This window comes from Hetaerina americana, unplaced genomic scaffold, assembly GCF_022747635.1.
Source record: "Hetaerina americana unplaced genomic scaffold, ioHetAmer1.1.p SCAF_3, whole genome shotgun sequence".
Classification (NCBI taxonomy): domain Eukaryota; kingdom Metazoa; phylum Arthropoda; class Insecta; order Odonata; family Calopterygidae; genus Hetaerina; species Hetaerina americana.
In genome coordinates, this window is record NW_027286874.1 from 87,216,720 (window position 1) to 87,236,813 (window position 20,094).

A 20,094-nucleotide genomic window follows, 5' to 3' on the forward strand; every position below is an offset into this window, starting at 1 on the left:
ACAGCTGAGGTTTTCATCACTAGGGATAGGTAGGTAATGTGGCAGGTAGGATATTCATTGAATAGAAGAAGGGTGGAGAGAAACCAGGTGATAACATTAGCCTACTCTAAACAAAACATGCCAAGGAATCCATGGTATAACCTCCCATCCAACAGATGGTGTACTCCGCTTGAAGAGCTCTCCACATGACTCTCCAAGTAGGAATTGAAAACCACTGATAACTTCTGCCACCAACATGATTCTATCCTGAACCCTTGGAGTAGGAGGCAGGAGCACTAATCACCACAGCAACCTAATTGCCTGGTGTCACTTCACTTATAGTTCCCAATGTTCCGTGAAAAAAATACTACAATTAAGATACTTATCTGAGCCATACAATTTTTTTGTTAAATATAAAAACCTGCCTGTTTCTTATACTTTTAGTCAAACTTAATTTTCAAGGAATGAAATACAGAAAAAATTGGGAGAATAATTATATGATGGTAACTTTAGTTCTACTTTGAAGATTGCAGAGAGATAGTTCTACTTTGAAGATCTAAAACTCATTTGTAAAGAGTGAGGGAATTCAATAATTACAATTTTTTGATCATTCCAGTGTTACATATGTTAATACTCATGTAATTGCCTATTCCTAATGCCTATCCAGGGAAACTAATTTAAAATATTTCATTCAGGGAAATTCTCTGCAAGTTGGTAATTGTGACCCAGTTCATAGTTTACAACTATCTATCTCACCAGTAACATATTTTCAGGTTTTTATTTTTGAATAGAATGTATAGTACCTGGTGGCTTGATATATTTGCTGACATTGGTCTTGAAATTCAAATTCTGATTTGCATCAATTTAGTTTTTGGCATAATGTGGAGTCAATTTACCAGTATATACCTGAATATATTGATATTTTATTGACTTCATTTCATCCAAAAGAATAAATATTGGAAATAAAGAAGATATCTTTTATAGCCTAAAAAATGATGTCAAACTATTGAGTTAGGAAAACCTTGCAACTAATTTATTCTGAGAATCAAAAGCAGAAATAATCAAGGAAAAAAATTTAACTCCTGACTAGGTAAAAGGAAAAAGATCATACCTCTGACTAATTAAACTGTGTCATTTATCCCAGTAAAAACTGTCTTCTAGAGTGGCTAATTGAAAATTTTATCTTTGTAATTTCTGTTTACTTTATTGTCTCAATTATATGAATAAAGTTTATTAATTTATTGTATAAGTTATTCTCATTAACTTCTGAAGATTGAATGAGGTAAAAATAATTGATATATTTAAGAAACTAGCCTTCCATCTTGGACATTTTCTTTATAATTGTAAAATAACCTCTTTTAAGGTTATTCATGTGAATTTGAAAAAAAAGTTATTTTTCTCTTGATCAATAATTTTTTACTGAGATACGAAATTATTTTTAACCTCACTTGTAAAAGATCCTCTGCCTGTATTAACTGTGAAAACCAGCAGTTTTTTGAAAACCAAAGTTCAACTGTGAAGTAGTGGAAATTGTATTTTAGTGAAAATTCCTTTTAAGAATGCTTACATTTACCGAATAAACTTAAAGTAATGTTTTAGGTTTAGCACATAAATTACAGCTGGGAACTATTCCATTTGTAATAAACTTATTGTTCTGATAAATCCATTCCGTGATTACTTGAAATCTTAAATCACTTGACGTTGGCAAAGGAGCTGCAGAGGTCGGGGAAGGAATTGCTTTTGGAGACGGCATCTCTTCGGTCTACCAGCTGTTGGGAGATATCAAATTTCCATGTCAATGTTAAAACAAGATCATAAATGAGGTGTGTTCATCCCTATTTAAAAGTATGAAATCATTGTGAGGCTTGAATAAAATATGCTTTTCTTTCTTCACACACACTGTGGTGAAATATTTTAACAGAAATTTGGAAAGCATTTTAGATTTTAGAGATATTTTAGTATATGAAGTTTCACTATTCCATTTGTAATAAACTTATTGTTCTGATAAATCCATTCCGTGATTACTTGAAATCTTAAATCACTTGACGTTGGCAAAGGAGCTGCAGAGTTCGGGGAAGGAATTGCTTTTGGAGACGGCATCTCTTCGGTCTACCAGCTGTTGGGAGATATCAAATTTCCATGTCAATGTTAAAACAAGATCATAAATGAGGTGTGTTCATCCCTATTTAAAAGTATGAAATCATTGTGAGGCTTGAATAAAATATGCTTTTCTTTCTTCACACACACTGTGGTGAAATATTTTAACAGAAATTTGGAAAGCATTTTAGATTTTAGAGATATTTTAGTATATGAAGTTTCACGTATGTAGTTGATCATAAATTACAAGAGTAGTGTACTGAGAGGATTCATTATATGATCATTTATTCAATGGAAGTACTTTAGAAAAGGCATATCTACAGTTTGCACAACAAGTGAATTAATGAAATACAACTGTTTGCCTACCTTCCCTCTTCCGTACATTTATTTGACCAAATATAATGCCGAGGTTTGGACATTATGGGATATTGTTTTTGTGTATCTACTCACTCTTAATATACAGGTATACCTGTAGAGATTTGATCATTGTTCAAAAGGTTTCTAGTCCACAATACATCGTCAATATTTTAGCTCAGGGTTTAAAGTTTTCCATTCACTTTTGTCGTCATGTTGAAAATATTTTTTCATTGATACAACAATAAAAATTTTAAGAAGTCAACCATAATCAGTCACTTGGGAACCTCAAGTGGCATGGAAGTAGCAGTTGTGCATTGTATTTTGCCTTTAGATAAATTAAAAGACCTGTGTTGGTAAATATGACTGAACTCATGGTATATTATGTGTAATTATAATCTTTATTCATCAAAGTGCAACATATGTCTACCACCATAGATGTCATGGGAGTTTTAAACTTAACCAGCACTTCTAAGGCTAGGCGTATTGTTTTTTTTCAAAATTTGATTATAGTTGATTTGCTGAGAACCAGGTATTGACTTCTTGTTGCACATCTATCAGTCCATGGGTCTGTTCAGGGTTTTGAAATTTATTCATGAAAGTAGTGCCATCAGGATACAATCAGTAGGTATTGCAGTCAAGTCAGGCAGCAGGTAAGTCATTGATCATTAGCAGAAATAACAGATACCCAAATACCCTTGGGACGCACTATGTTTCACTTGCAAACATTTTGACTTACAGCTATTAACTTTGGCCATGCATATATTTATGGTAGTTTAAATATGAAGTCATTAATATTAGCCAGAGCTCTGGATGCCAAGGTATTTCAGGTTTTGGATGAGGATTGGGTGGTCTATACGTACAGTCAAATGCTGAGGAGGGAGGATCTTGAAAAACTCAAGTATTTGTTTTTAAACAAGAGTCGAGAGCTTGCACTGTAGACTCCAGGTCTAAAGCCAAATTGTTAGGAACTCAGTCAGTTCTTACTTCTAAATATGCAAGTATTTGGACACTACCAATAGCTTCACCAGCTTTGCCCATCAGAACTGATGAGATAGAATAGTAATTTTTTGGATTATTTTCATCACGCCGTTAAAAATAGGCCATACCTTTGCGTATTTTAAGGCATCAGGAAAATGACCAGACCAGAAATATGGCTTGATCATAGACAATGGATCTACTTTTTGACTCCTTGAATTTAGAAACTACTTTCTCCATTTTAGATGAATGGATTTCCAGCTAAAGGTTCCAGTTGAAGTGGGAGATCTATTGAGGCAATCTGTAATATCCTGGTTAAAACTAGTGAAAATAAATAATATTATCTTTAGAATTAGTGAAGAAGTTAATCAATTAAGGCAGCTGTATTGACGCATATATTGTAGTACCAGGTCGCGGTAGTCCAGGGGGTAGAGCGTTGGACTGCTGAACGGAGGGGCCCAGATTCGATTCCCGGGCAAGGCACTCTTGGCATCTGCAGCTCCACCCAAGCTATGTGAATTTTTGGGTACCAGATCTTCCTGGGAAACCATAACGGGCACAGGGAAAGGAACTGGCCCTCCTACCCTGATGTGTGAATTTCACACGCTGTCGGGCTTAGTACTGGGTTAACTCTACCATCACCTACCAAACTGACCTTCGGGTTGATTACTGTGTTTATGGTTTATTGTTGTGCCAAGGTCATGGTGTCATTAATGTATTATAAGATTGGCATTATTTACAATGACAATAAAACAATGACTTACAATGGAAGCATGAAGAGAGCCTTAAAGTGTTTTAAGACCATATATAGCTCTTCTATAGAGGTATAATCTTTGAAATTCCAGAACTGATGAATCATCAGGTATTTTTAAGCTGAGATTTTTGACTGTTTGAGTAGGTATAGGACAGACACTTCATGCAATCTTTTTACAAACATTGTACTGGTGAAATGAAGGGTATTTCATTAACATTTTTATCTCAAAAAATTTATTTAAGTTTGGGAGTGTAGTACTTATGCTATTTTTCAATGATTTTTGCTGTGTTCTTGAATAACCTTCACCAAGGTATTTGAAAAAATATGGCTTAAAGATTGACATTTCATCTGTTGACAGTGCTTTAATTTAAAATTTGACACAGAGAGAAGAGAACTGACATGGTTAAAAGTGCAGCTCACCGAACATCTCAATTAGTATTTTGCATTTTATGCCTGTGGCTTTTAATTAATTGAGAATTAAACCAGATAGTCAGGTGTGTTATTATACAAATCATGCATTTGGAATCAACTAAGAGTATCCAAGAGAATAATCTTCTGCATGGAGCTTACAGGAGCAAACTGCCTGTGTTTTGCATGCTGGGATGCATTTAATATTGTCTGTCAGTGAATCTTTCATTCAGCTTAGAGCACCTATGAGTAGTAGTAGTATTTAGGGGAGGCGACCGACAGAGAAGGTCATTTGCACCATTAGGGATGGACAAGAAAGGATGAAGGGTGGAGAGACACCTGGCATCGGCATTAACCTACTCTTAAGGAAAGGTGCCAAGGTCTCTGCTGCTTAACGTCCCATCTAATGGATGGCGTACTCACTCAAAGTGCCCTCCACAAAGCATCTCATGTAGGGATCGAGATACCACTGAAAAATTTTCAACTTCGCCGGGATATGAATCTGGGCCTCTGGGTGGGAAGCCAATGCACTGTCTCATATCCCCCACAAACACCTATGATGAAAACAATTAACTTAAATAGGGACAGGCAAATTTCCCTCAGTTCATTCTCAGATATTCCATCCATTTCTCTCTTTCCATCTATTTTCATTTCAGCTAGAGCTAACTCAACCAGGGACATGGAATGTGTAAAATGGTGATACCAGGCTTATGTTAAACTAAATAAGGTTCAGGCATGACTCAGTGAAAATTATGGACAGATATCAGGCTTTGTTGCCTGAAACTACCTTGTGGTGAGGGAGGAATAATTCTACAAGATGTTTTACCATTTTTGATTTTAAATATTTATTTATGGTAGGTGTTATGTCAATTCTCAGGCCTGAATTCATTGGACTCAATGATACAACTTCTGTGGAATAAAGACCTATAATGCAAAGTTACGGGAATGGGCACAATGCTTACCATGATCTTTAAAGAAGTGAAGGGCTCTAAAATTGACCAAAAGGAATAGGGACCAAGGGGTTTTTTCCTCCTCTAAAAAGGTTAGATATATTTCCAAGTCATTTTGAGATGGGAATCAGAGTATTATTTTGTCACTATTGAGCCACGCACATGAGTTAGAGGCAAGGGATGACATCTCAATCTTAATTTGACATTGTTGAAAATTTTACAGGCTTGCTCAGGAAAAATCAACACAAAAAAACTGTTTGGTATTATTATCCATAATAATGTTCAATATATGGTTAAAGAGAGATATATTCTCTCTTTAACCATATATTGTCTCTCATAGTAAAAAAAAATTTTTGGTGGCATAATTCTGATGATACTTTTTATTTTCTCTTTAAATTCATAGATAGAAATGAATTTAAAATATTTTGATAACATGTTTTTAAATAATATGTTGCTTTCTTGGAAGTTGTGTTTGGTGAAAGTTTGTCAGAAAATACTGGCTTCTATGATATTGCAATATTTCTATTGAGAATAAAAAAAGGAATTAGTTGTTCATGTATCACTCTTGAAAAATAGATCTTTAAAATTGTATAACATGCAAGACGTACAAATGTCATAAAGTCACAAATAACATGGGATTCAAATATAAGTTTCCTGGGATTGCTGTGTAAATATTCTTGAAATATAAAATAAATGGTGCGTATGTACATGTTAACATAGCAATTTTTAAATTCGACTGAATTTACACAGCTTGTTGAATCGTTCAATGTCCAATGTTTGCATTTCTTTTAGTTTCATTGAAATTTCGGCTTGTATCAGTTGCTGATATTTTTTTCCATGGCCCAGTGCTTCCATTTCATTTAAAAACTGTCTTCGATCTGTCACTTCTTCTATCACTGCAATTTAAAGGTTTAGACACTAATTTAATGAAAATTTGTTCTCCAAGTTACCTAAATAGCATTTTCTGATGAATTAGGTACTTACACTCATCAAAGCGATCAATGTTTTCTGACAATTCTGCTGCTTTTCTTCTCCAAATTCTTTGTCCTACTGGTATTTGTGGTATTTCTTTTCCATATGCCATAATATTCTGCAATTTACTTTTCTCGACTTCATTATCCACTGAAATTAAAGATTTCATCATTAAATCAAAAACATAATCATCATTATCGATTTTCATTCAATTGTCAACAGAAGTACAAGAAGTCTCACTTAATCAACTAGCAGTAAAAAAATGTTTACCCTTACGTACACTCATTTCACTAAAAAATTGCAGTATTTATAAACTGGCCGAGATGTTACGTACAAGTGTGGAGTACAATCAAAGAGCCACTATTATAAAAACCCACTGGTGTTTGCTGAAACATATTTGGTAACATACTTGCACTTTCAAACAACCATTCATCAATGTGATGCATATATTTCCTTTATTACTTCAGTGGATGAATTTGGTTATATACTTGTACGAACTGGGTTTTTCATGACACACTGCTCAGGTAAAGTTCTTGGGTTGAAAGTCAAATGCTAATTTTGAATTTTAGTGCTATTAAACTCATGGGAAACCCAAGCACTCTTTACCAAGTTTGGTCAGAGCTCATAAAATAGTTTATGTTTGATGTAAATCATTTCCTCTAAGATCTGTTTTACTGCAGTGCATGTAAATTTCAATTCAGGCCCTTGTTCATTAGTAGCCTGAGAATTTATTTTGATGTTGGTAAGTAGAGATCTCTTCATTTAACTTACAGTTACGTTTGATTTCACAAGGTTCACCCAAATTTTATTTCCTGGGTAATTACTGTAGTTATTCTCACATACTCACATTGTAATCTGATTTAATTTTCTTCAACCAACTCAGTAAATATTTTCCTCATGATCAATTATTTAGTTTTCTTGGATTTAACTGCATAACCAGAGTTACCTTTTCCAAGAGGAGGCAGATAAGTACTATTTATTGATCAGATAAATACTCATTGAATAAAATTATTACATTATTCATTCTACTGTTTTCTTGAGGTATTATTTTACTATATTATTAAAAATGCTAAGTAGAAGTTAAGTGCTGAGGGCTTGATTTGAAATTTCATGTATAGTAGAAAAGTAAAAAGTAGATTAAAGAATATGCCAAGGAGTAGGAAGCTTAGAAACTCTTCATAGAGTCGTGCATCGGGTGTTTTGGGAAAATTGCTCAAGTCGTTTGTTGTATCTAATTTTCCCTTCATAGCGTATATATTCAACCAATTTCATGCTTTGTGTGAATGCTAAACCAACCTTTGGGGTGCTTAGGAATGAACTTTTCTCTTTCATATGCTCCCGTTTTCTGGATGCTATCCCTTGTTCTCCTTCTCGCTGTGGTTGTCTTTAAATCTACCGCCTTGTGTCTAGAGACCGCCGAATGGCTCAAAGTCTGCTTAACGGAAGGTAAAGCTTCCCCACGCGTGATTGAATAATCCAACTGCTTCTTTTGCAAGAACGTTAATTTACATTCGTCCATCATCACTGCAAAATACAAATGATACTCATTTTTAACCTCATGTTTTTTAGTAGTTTAAGCGTAGAAATTGAAATCTCAATATACCCCGAAGTAGATTATGGGTTTCTGGACTGTATTTTGTCTTGTGGACATGATACATTCCTCCTTGTGGTACTCTTTGGTTCAAGGAATACATTTTCACTTAAATTTCCGTTTAACTGCCGAGGTTTTTCTTCCCTTCTTTAACTTCATTTACCAAGTCCGTTGCTAGGCAACGCGTCACTGCGTTGCGGGATTGCGTGAGACAAATGGCTGTCTCTATAGCACGGGGAATGATGAGAAAAGCCTTGCACTATGAATTAAAAACTTGAATGCGCTTAATGAACCCTGAAGGAGTCGTTGCAAGGTTCGCGTCTTTCACCGACTCTTTCTTAATGCAGAAAAATATTTTACGTTGTGATGCTTCGTGTTTTCCTTTCATTGTTCACAATGATTTTTCGACGCTCGTTCTGTAGCTTGCCAACGGCGTTATCTAGTGATCTCTCATTGTCGGATTGCAAAAAGTTGGGTTCTGTGTAACCGTGACTAAATCAGTTTCATGGAGTATATATAAGCTTAGTTATCAGTAATATATTTTATGTCTTGATGGTGATCAAACACAGTTTATTCCAAACCATTTGAATATGCCAATGTTTTTATAAAACAATAACTATGAAAAAATAAAAATGAATCCATGGTAATCAAATATTGCGTCCAAATGATTAGGAGAAGAATTCAAGAAATTTGCATACCGACATATTACATTGTCTCGAATTGAGAGGGGAAGGAAAAGAAGTTTCTTCTGCAGATAGGGACGTGCAATACCATCTACATTCTGTTGAAGCAAAAATGTCATTAATACGAAACTTTTAGAGTTCTACTCCAATCATACTGTGAGCAAAATGCGCCATATCGATGTAAAATTTACAAATGATTGTCTCAATGCGCAATTCTCCTCGCTAGGAAACTTCGCAATTGCCTTAAGGATTTAATGTGACTCTCCCGTCTGTCACTCCGGAATTGTTCCTTTGGTGACGGACTTTGGCCGGGTGATTTAATTTTCTACGTGAGTCTCATCTGTATTCTATCTCGGAAGAAACAAGCGAAGACGTGAGTTGTGAGATTCTCCTCCTCTGGAAGATTACAGAAGCGCCTTTCTCAGGAGAAACGAATTGCCGGCTGGGGCCCCAGTTCGTGTTTTCTTCCAGTCCCAGCTGCAATTTGTGTCGCAAGTGTAACTGATTTATTTCTGAAAACTCTCGTTGTTTACCATGGCAGACGATTCTGATCAGGTAATAAATCACTATATCGCAGAAGTGTGTGATAAATTTCAAATTTTGGTGTAGAAAAATATGTCAAAACAAAAGTTGTAAGCTTTTTGAAACGGTGACTTTTTAACTCCAGGTTCCAGCCGTAAGTGTGAAGGAGCCTTTGGATTTAGTTCGACTGAGTCTAGACGAAAGAATTTTAGTAAAAATGAGGAATGGGAGGAGGTTAAGAGGTCGGTTACATGTGAGTTATCTGATTTACTTCTTTATAACTCTGAATGGTAGTCTTGTTTTTGGATAACACCTTTTGTTAATATTCTTTATATAAGGTTACTCTCAAATGGCTATATGTTTAAACCTTGTTCACAAAACTTATGTGTGCTCAAAACTTTTTCTGAACTCAACAAATTTCAGTTTTTCAGAAAATACTCTTAGGATATCCCCTATTGTCAAAAGTCATTTATTTTTTCTTTCACGTGGAACAAATGTTTATGTTGTAGATGGTGCTCATGCTATTTTTTTGGCTTTGGTAATTTTATGTATATATATATATATTTCAATACCCTGGCATGGTGCTGAAAGGCACAATTGAAATATATCTCCAACAGCAGTTTGATGATTACACAAATTGCAATTGGCATTGAGTAAGTTTGTTCTCAAAGAGATTAATAACGGAGATTTAATGAATGTTTTATTCAAGAGTCTTAAAGGTACTTAGAAATTACAACATAACAATGTATTTTCTTTGATAGAAATATGCACAAAAGGCTTAAAAAAACAACCAACAAGCAATAAAATGTGAAAGGGTTACTATAAATTATTAAATGACGCAGAAGGTTGAGAATTACTTGCATGGAGTACTAATAAGGTGCCCTACACTATGGTAGATACCACATTGTTCCATTTTTCAACATTCAGTAGTATGCTTTACACTTCGGTTGTGAGGGAGTGTTTTGATATGATATAAACAAGAACATTGATTTTCGTGACTGCTCTAGCCAGTTTTGTGACCTCCCAATTGGATTAAGATGTCTCAGTCCTGGTGGGTCTATAGTGTATATCATATAAGAACGTTTCTTCTATGTTATTGACCCTATTATTTCCTTCATTTCCCATTTCATACATCAGTGCTAGACTTACTATCAGGTACACCACTAAAAATAAAAAAAATCTCTGGTATACTGGGGAGTTATTAGCTCTTAGAAATGATTTACTTAGTTACTACCACTCTTACAAAACCAGTGGAAGCCGGCATGAGAAAGAGGCCTACTTGAAATACAAAAGAGATTATTATAATTTAGTTAGGTGTGCAGAAAATAATGCTTACAAGGATTTTATATTGAATGCAAAAAATAAACAAAAGGCAGCATGGAGTGTAATCAATCAAGAAGTTGGTCATGGTAATGGAAAAGAAAATCTTCCTTTCACCCCAGATGCTGTAAATAATTTTTTCTTAAAAGCTGTTGAAGACAATTTGTTCTCTCGAAAAGTTGATGCTGCCAATATTGGTAATATGCTGCAAAATCTTCCTCCGAATAATTTAAATTTTAAATGGAATTTTGTTACTCCACTTGATATTATATCGACTGTTAAAAAATTTAAAAAATCCAACAGTAAGGATATTTATGGTCTTTCTAACTCCCTAATAAAGGACATTATTGTGCTCATTGCGGAACCATTAGCAATGTTAGTCAATTTATGTTTTGAGACAGGAGATTTTCCAACAGCTCTAAAATATTCCAAAACAGTACCTGTCTATAAGAAAGGTGATAAAGATGATTTAGCTAACTACCGCCCCATTTCCATAGTCCCTGTTTTTGGTAAAATTTTTGAAGCTATTATGAAAGATCAAATATGTAATTTTTTTGAGTTAAATAATCTCTTTTCCAAATCCCAGTACGGCTTTCGATCTGGGAAATCTACAATTTTGGCAGTAGAGTCCATAGTTAATTATGTCATTAATGCATTTGAAGAAAAGGAATCAGTCTCAGTGACACTATGTGATCTTAGTAAGGCCTTCGACTGTGTTAATCATTCAATATTACTAACAAAGCTACGAGGGTCATCCGGAAAGTAGTACCCGTTCGTGAATTAAAGACACAAAAGTAAATATTAACAAACATAAAAAATTTTATTTGAAAGAGGATACTTTAAACTACTTCTCAACATAATCTCCAAGCAAATTAAGGCATTTGTCATAACGTGTGACAAGTTTCTGTATTCCTGCTGCATAGTCCTTCGCTGCCAGCTCATTGAGATACGCGAGGGACCCATCTTGCACAAATTTTTGCATAATGCAGATGGTGTTTAACAATTTCATGAACAATTGTTCGAGAAACATTGGGAAAATGCTCACAGATGTCATCAATTGTGACGCGCCGATCGTTCCTCACGAATTCGTCAACTGAGCTCACCAGTTGGTCTGTAATGACAGACGGTCTCCCCGAACGCTCATCGTCGTGTGTGTTCCCCCTCCCCATGTTGAAGTTGCGACACCACCGCCGAACAGACGACTCGTCCATTACATTGTCTCCATACACCTCCTTTAATTGGCGATGAATATCACATGGGCGAACGTTTCTTGCATTGAGGAATTTAATCACTGCCCTCACTTCACAACTGGCGGCGTTCTCAATTTTTTTAAACATTGTAAACAATCACAGAAACAACACAGGCAATGCTAGCGTCACGCAACTTGGCTCAGAGAAGGCAGACAAGCCACTGAAGCTATCTGACCTCGTCCAGCGGCTACTCGCGTCGTCAGCACTTCATGCGGCACGAACGGGTACTACTTTCCGGATGACCCTCGTAGAATATTATGGTATTAAGGGAGTTGCACTGAAACTAATGAAGTCATATTTGGATGATCGCCACCAATTGGTTGAACTTGATGGCTGTCAGTCTGCAGCTCTTAAAGTAAAATGTGGTGTACCACAGGGCTCTGTGCTTGGCCCAGTACTTTTCATTATCATGATTAATGATTTGCCCTGTAATATGAAACCTAGATCTGTTTTATATGCTGATGACACTACTTTTGTGCAAAAGTGTCAACATCCAGAAGATGCAAAGTTACGATCTAGCGCTACCCAAAAACAGGCTAAGGAATGGTTTGATGTTAATCATTTACAATTAAATACTAACAAAACTCAGCATATTGTGTGCAGTCTTAAATCAAAAACAACTGATATTGAAACTGCTAAAATACTAGGAATTTATATTGATACAAAACTTAATTGGGAGACTCACATCAGTCAGACCTGTAATAAACTTAGTAAAGCTGTTTATATGTTAAGAAAGCTCAACTTTATCATTTCAAATGAGTATCGTTTAACACTTTACCATGCCTTCTTTCAATGTCATTTGAATTATGGTGTTGAGTTATGGGGTCATTCCCCTCATGTTAAACAAATTTTGCTACTGCAAAAGAGAGCTATTCGCTCTCTTGCTAATATACCACCACGTGATTCCTGCAAACCTTTTTTTATTAGGTATAGAATCATGACTGTATTTTGTTTGTATATCTTTAAGGCTCTGATTCATGTGAAAGTTAATCTAGAAACTTACCAATTAAGGTCCAACCTCCATAACTATTCCACAAGAGGTAAATCGAATCTAAATACTACTTATTGTAGATTGTCATCAACTTACAACACATTTCACAATATGAACATACGACTGTATAACTATCTGCCTACTCAGTTGAAATCAGATGGTATCCAGAGTTTCAAGAATAGGGTATATACCTGGTTACTTGCTCACCCACTTTACTCATTGGATGAATTCTTTTGTGACAATCTTCATCACATTTAAGAACTTATGTTTATATATTAAGTAATATTATGATTGACGACATTTAATATGGTTGTACCATTTTTTAAATGAATAAAGTATTATTATTATTATTATTATTATTATTAGGCACATTAGTATATAATTCTTTCATTGTATATGATGGAACAATAAATCATAGTTTGAACTGCCCTATTATTAAGCACCATAAGTAAATAAAATAAGGTACTTATCACCCCTGATTTCAATGCAACAATTTCTGAGTGTAAAAATCATTTGCATTGACCAGGATCCTGGTCAAAGCAAATGATTTTTATACTCTGAAATTGTTGCATTGAAATGCATATTAGTGGATGACTCTGTTAAGAGTTACTGTTGCGGCATCTCCTGCAGTTTCTTTGAGCCCCTAAATTCATTCATGACTTGTACCATAAAATATTTCAAAGCTCCTATGTACTATCAGGTCCCCTAAAATTTGAGTTTCTAGAAAATTTTATTTAACACTGTATTCCTATTTGTGTAAGCAGTCAGTATTTGTGTTTAGTAAAAATTTTTTCATTGAAGAGGAAAAGCTGAGAACTGAATCCGGAACTGCCAAATTGGTAGTTCTCTGGATTGTTATGCTAAAAGATATTTATTATTTCTTAGGGTGGGCGATCAGCAACAGATTTCATTGGCAGTGTTAAGTGTAGGTATATAATTGGGGAATGAAGATCGATTCTTTGTGGAAGGTGCCAGTTTGTCGCAATTTGGTATTGCAACCTGAGGGTGGTGTATTCAGCTTATAATTCTCTCTCAAGTAGAAATTGGAGGAACCACCAAAAAATCTGCCATTGACAGCATTCAAACAAAGAAAACCAGTCATCTGCACTTCTTAAATCCCCCAATACGTTATTTTTCCAATTCCAGGAACAGAATTTGATTATGCTCTCTGATAAATGAATGCATATTATTTACTAGGCAAATTTTAAGAAAACAAGCAAATTAAATTGTTGAAAAGCTGTTTTTTTTCGTTACTTGCCAAACCCCAAAGACTGTCAAAATCTCATAACCTAATAGCATTGTTCTTGCGCTAACACAAGTACACATTTGAATGCAACTAACTTCAATTTGTTTTTTTGTGATTTTAATTTAATACTGTTTTTTTTTCTTCTGATTTTAGGCCTTCGACCAGCACTTGAATATGGTCCTTGGAGATGTAGAAGAAACGGTCACAATAGTTGAAATTGATGAAGAAACATATGAGGAGATTTATAAAGAGAAGAAACGACATGTACCAATGCTCTTTGTTCGTGGTGATGGTGTCATATTAGTATCGCCCCCTGGAAGAGTTGGAATCTAGACATTTCTAAGTTTGACGATGCTATGATATATCTGCTCATAGTATTGAAAATTATTATGAAGGATTTTTTAAAAAGTGGATGCCGTGGGTTAATAGTGAATTTAATTGATAGTAAAAAGTCAGTTTAAGGAGGTTTCTCAGGTCTTTCAGCTGGTTATATATGCATCTATATGTATATCCGGTTATCAACCCAAAGGATGGTAGGGCTCACCTAGTACTTAGCCCAATGGTGTGTGAAATTCACACATCGGGGTAGTGGGGCCAGTTCCTTTCATTGTGCTGCCTGCTGTTTCCCGGGAAGATCTGGTCAAAATCACAGATTATATGAAACTGAGGGTCCCCAGAGGCATCGCAGAGAATTGAACCCATGCCCCCTGGATTACTACGTATCCTTTCAAAAGGGTATTTGTCCAAAGTAGGTCACCTTGTAAGCATTGTCAATGCTGCTTGTTGTTACATGCATAGTGATCACACCTTAAACTGGATTTTTGTAATCAACTGGGCATGAATTCATCAAATTTGGTTTTACCTTGTCAGGCACAATTTTTTAATGTTGCCATTGAAACTCTTTTTAGAATGCCCTATATTCTCCTTGTTTGAAAAGTGATATTAATTTAATTAAATAATGTCCTATATTCCAATTGTTTGTGATTAATACTTGTCATTTTTGACTTCACAAAATTCCTGTATTCCCAATTCCTGTTCAAAATACATATGCTGTAATTTTAAGGAAATTGTGCCAAAATTTTTATGATAAGCCTATTGTTCATGTATTTTAGTTTCTTATGTTAATAAATTATTGACTTTAATTTGTTATTCTTTGAATTACCAATTAAAGTCAATTCTTGATTATGAATTCTTTTAAAATATGGTTACAGGGCTTTGATTAAGTGTATTTAATTGCTGTAGTCTTTGCAATCATTGTAGCTAGACACCATCTTGTGGCTGGGAACATAGGCTGCCAATGCAATATTCATATTAAGGTGGATTGAGTATTCCAGTCATGTACGGAAATAACCTTGATTAATGAAAATCTACTTTTTGTAGTGAAATATAAAATGCAGAGAAGATGAGTTTCTGCCTGTGTGCTAAGTGAAGAGAGACTATGATTACATATCAATAAGCCAATCATTCAGTGATTTCATCAGATATTTCATATTTGTATGACAGAAAACTGGAATCTGACTAACCAAATATTCTAATTTGTGTGTAGAATCAGGTACAAATACATGGCATGTGATTTTCATACAATGATATTATTTTGGTGTTTCAGCTCTCATTTTAGGAGGTTTGGGTGTTAACAAAGTACCTATGGCAATAGTCAACAACTATTGGTTTGAATTTAGCATTCCTGAAATACATGGAATGACACTTATATGTAACTTTTTTCCAAATGTAATCTTAGCATTCCTTCAATATGATTTACCTTATCTCTGATACCTTTCTGCTGAGGTGACAAAAAGCCTCGGCAACATCATTATCATGTTAGCTTCATAGGAATAATTTTTAATAGAAAATAAATTGACTGTTTTTCAATTAAGCAATGAGTGCTGTCAGCGTTTGCAAGTTGTTTGTTAAAATAAATATGCATTTTTACATGCCTACTTATTCCATGAATTGATTTATGCAGTCTTTTATTTCTGTTTAGGTGAACATTGTAGTGAAATCTAATTTTATTAACTGAGATTCCTAGCTCAAGCACAATGATATTATTTACCAGTGAATACCAATTAAGGTGATACAATCATAATCAAATTTAACAATTCGCAGGTGAATGCCAATGAATACTAAAGTGCTACTGCATTTTTCGTTCAGAGATGGCAAAGCTACCATCTCCATCTGCCATCGCTCTCTGAACTCAATCTCCCCAATTTCTAATATTAATAGATGTGGATGTTAAAAACATACTTGATGTATCATAAATGTACTTGAAATACAAGGGCAATTCGAAAATCAAGGTCTCCTATTATTTTTCTTGAAAAATCAAATTTTTTTTCAACTTTATGTACATCATAGGAAAGGCTTGAGCATTTAGCTATTTTTCTACATAGTCACGTTGACGATCAATCACTTTTTGCATCCTTGTAACCAGCTTTTTAATACCGGCATTGTACCTTTCTCCCAAGGCGTCACGAAGCCAACTGACGACTGCTTCTTGCACTTCCTTGTCTGACCTGAATTTCTGTCCTCCAAGGTGTTTTTTGAGAGCGGGGAAACAAGTGGTAGTCACTGGGGGCAACATCCGGGCTGTAGGGAGGGTGGTCGATGATATCCCAGCCGAATTCATTGAGTAGGGTGGTCGTTTGATGTGACACGTGTGGATGTGCATTGTCATGATGCAAACACACTCCTTTGGTGAGACACCTTGTTGTAACCGAGGACCTCAAACACAATAATTTGCACGGAGAAGTAGCCACTCTCTTCATTAAGGCCTTCCTTTATCTCATGAAGGGTAATTCTCCGGTTATTGCCACCATCTCGTCAATGGGAGCCACCGTTGATTCCGGCAAACTCGGCTGCCCCGACCGCTACTCAATGTGGACATTTTCCCAGTCATCGAAAAACGCCCTGCACCACTTTTGCACGTTTTTGATGTTCATACACTTCTCACTGAACACTTCTGCTACATGGCAATGAATTTATATCAGAGAAGCAGTTGTCAGTTGGCTCCGCGCGCGGAGGGAGAAAGGTATGACACCAGTATTAGAAAGCTGCTTACAAGGATGCAAGAAGTGATTGATCATCAAGGGGACTATGTAGATAAATAGCTAAATGCTCAACCTTTCCAACAATGTACACAAAGTTGAGAATAAATTTGATTTTTCATGAAAGAAAAAATTGGGAGCCTTACTTTTCGAATCACCCTTGTATATCCTATCAGTACTGAGCTTTAATGCTTTAAAATGATGATATTATCATTATTATAAAGCTTACTGTTGTGGATGAATACACCATATTTTCCACCTCTATATATCTATATAGTCTTGTCTAATAGCACCTTGCACTGTAATAAACTCTTCTTCAATTTGGCTTACTTTCTACATTCCATAGAACATGCATATTCTTTTTCACCCCCTACCTCACTTGTCTAACATTTTCCTAGTTATAACAGTCCAGCATTTCATCACCAATTAAAGTACTTTCCATTGACTTTCCTTGTTTCCTTTGTATTTCATCCAACAACCCTCTGTCCTCCTCAACCATGCCTAGCACTTCTTCATATGCTTTTCTTTCCATCAATTTTGCTTTTTCCGATCTTCTCCACACCCATGCCTCAAAAGCATTCAATCAGCATATATAATTCTTCAATGACCAAGTTTCCACATCATACAAAATCATGCTCCTTATCAAAGTTTTCAAATGAATCTTTTTTTAACATCCTTACTCAATGTCCCTGTCATCAATTCCCTTCACTTTGTTGAAGATTCTTTGCCTAGTAAAATTCTTCTTGTGTCTCTGCTACTTTGACCATCTTGTTCTAAATACTTTCAAGATAAGTCAACTTTTCCTGCTGCTGCAAGGATAGTATGTGCTCTCTAATTTTTGTGTGCCAGAAGCCTTCCTATTTCTTGATAACCTCTCAATTTTTGCCTTGTTTATATTAATTCTCATTCCTGTCGCTGATTTTTTAATGCATTCAGCAATGCTTGTAACCCTCAGGCTGACTGGCTAACTAAAGCTTGATCATTCACAAATCTGAATTTATGAATTCCCCGCCTACTTTCACTCCTTCCTCCAGCTCTTCCCATGCCTCTTTTACCATTTCATATGCATATTCATTAAAAATTTTTGAGTGACAATGGACAGCTTTGCCTAAAGTGACTAACCTTGACTCTGCAGTACACACTTGAGCAATCTAAAATGTACAGATTTTGGATGTTGCCTATTCCCCCACCTTTTGGTTCCACCTATTACTCCTATCTTCAGCAATGAATTCATTAATCCTATCCTATTTACATTACCATCTTAAATTGCCATCTTGAATTCTACGAGGCAAACAAATACCCCACACAAAACATAACTCTATTGTTATTCACTCTCAAGACAAATGCCCTTATTTACATGCAAGGATATGAATTTTTTGAAGAACCAGGCAAATGGCATTGTTTTTTTGTGTTTTGACAATTTTGTATAATATAATGTGCTTATATATTAACAGCTTAGAGATTTGGGAAATGTTTACCAATCTTATGTTTTACAGTGGTGCATGTAGGCATTAATGATAATGTGAAGCATTTTTAAAACCATTTAATTTTCAGAATATTGCTGGCTGTAATATATTATTGCCTAAGAAAGTTCATCCTTTCATATATGATTTATTTATCACCCAAGTATTTCATTCTTTGAATTTATAAAATGCAATCCTTGCATATGTGGATATATTTCCAAATTAAGTGATTTATTATCATTAAGAATTATTTGCACATGCCTATCAGATGATTCAGGTAGTCATTTTTTCATATTCAAATGGCATAATCACATTGCTTTAAATCAATTATTAGCTCTTGGAGGTTAATGAATTTCTGTGGACATTTCCAATGGAAGGAAACGGCAACAATTGAAGTATTTAGGGCTCTGATATTTTTTTAACTGACTACCTCTTTAGAATATTAAATATTAGGTCTGTAGTGAAATTCAAACTTGTAATTTCTTCTTAAATGCTTCAAATTAGCCTCTTCAAAAATCTTCCTACTATGTTTTCCTCATCACTTAACTAGTCACATGGGGATGTTATTAATCCCCTTAATCTTGTTTGCATTCATTTTAATGATTAGTGGGCATGGATTTTTCCATTTTTACTCCCTGACAGTTCTTTCACTTTCCCTTACTGTGTTCCCATATCACCCTTTCTCTCTATGTCGTCTGCCCCATTAGTGCTTCTTCCATCATTCCCCTTTCACCCAATTACCTAGTTGATTGCCCTGGTTCATTATTTCTCTTTTACTGTACTTCTACCTAATTCTGTTTATCCTTCCATTTTCTGCTCTCATCTATCTTCTTTATCATCTCATCTGTAATCTATGGTTTCCTTGTCCTTATCCTATTTAGTATTTTTTGCAGCTTTCCTTATCCTTTTTTTAGATATTCTTACCTCTGCCCTACTGTACCTGTCTCCCTATTCTCTCTTACAATCGTTCTTTTTGTCCCATTGAAAACTTATACTTTCCATTTTCTCATCTGTCTTCTGTTTTATCCTCTCGAATCTATCATTACATGACACAAGCGCTAAATAATATTCCACATCCACTAGTATAGTGGCTGGAATCCTGACTTCTCACTCAGAGGGCGCGGGTTCTAATCCTGGAGATGGCAGATTTTGTCAGGCTGTCCCAATCCCTACTTTAGGTGCTGTGTTGAGAGCACTTGAAGTGAGTATGCTGTCAGTTGGATAGGAGATCAAGATGTGGACCCCGTGGTGCCTTTTGTTAAGAGTAGGTTAATGCCGACCCTGGGTTTCTCTCCACCATTCCTCCTTACCTAACCATCCTTAATGGAGGAAATTACAGCAGCTATTGGTTGCCTCCCCTTAATAAACTGCTAAATTATCTAATGTCTTTGTCTATCATTGTTATATGAGTACATAATGGAGTAGGTTTCCTATTGCCTTCCTCAATAGTTTTGTTGTCATGATATTTCACTAAATGCTGCCATACAGGGGTCAGAAG

The 20,094-nt window shown here is 35.3% G+C and overlaps 2 protein-coding genes across 2 annotated transcripts; one reads left to right on the forward strand and one right to left on the reverse strand.

Annotated features, from left to right (window-relative positions):
• Positions 1 to 5,972: 5,972 nt before the first annotated feature.
• On the reverse strand, positions 5,973 to 8,449 carry LOC139690761 (UPF0193 protein EVG1 homolog). The gene is made up of 4 exons (XM_071588305.1): positions 8,096 to 8,449; positions 7,789 to 8,016; positions 6,505 to 6,642; positions 5,973 to 6,416 (listed from the first exon to the last, which is right to left on the reverse strand). The coding sequence occupies exons 1-4, from the start codon at positions 8,184 to 8,186 to the stop codon at positions 6,247 to 6,249; spliced, it is 627 nt and encodes a 208-aa protein (XP_071444406.1). The 5' UTR covers positions 8,187 to 8,449; the 3' UTR covers positions 5,973 to 6,246.
• Positions 8,450 to 8,984: 535 nt separating this feature from the next.
• On the forward strand, positions 8,985 to 16,333 carry LSm3 (U6 snRNA-associated Sm-like protein LSm3). The gene is made up of 3 exons (XM_071588388.1): positions 8,985 to 9,321; positions 9,434 to 9,541; positions 14,249 to 16,333. The coding sequence occupies exons 1-3, from the start codon at positions 9,301 to 9,303 to the stop codon at positions 14,426 to 14,428; spliced, it is 309 nt and encodes a 102-aa protein (XP_071444489.1). The 5' UTR covers positions 8,985 to 9,300; the 3' UTR covers positions 14,429 to 16,333.
• Positions 16,334 to 20,094: the final 3,761 nt, after the last annotated feature.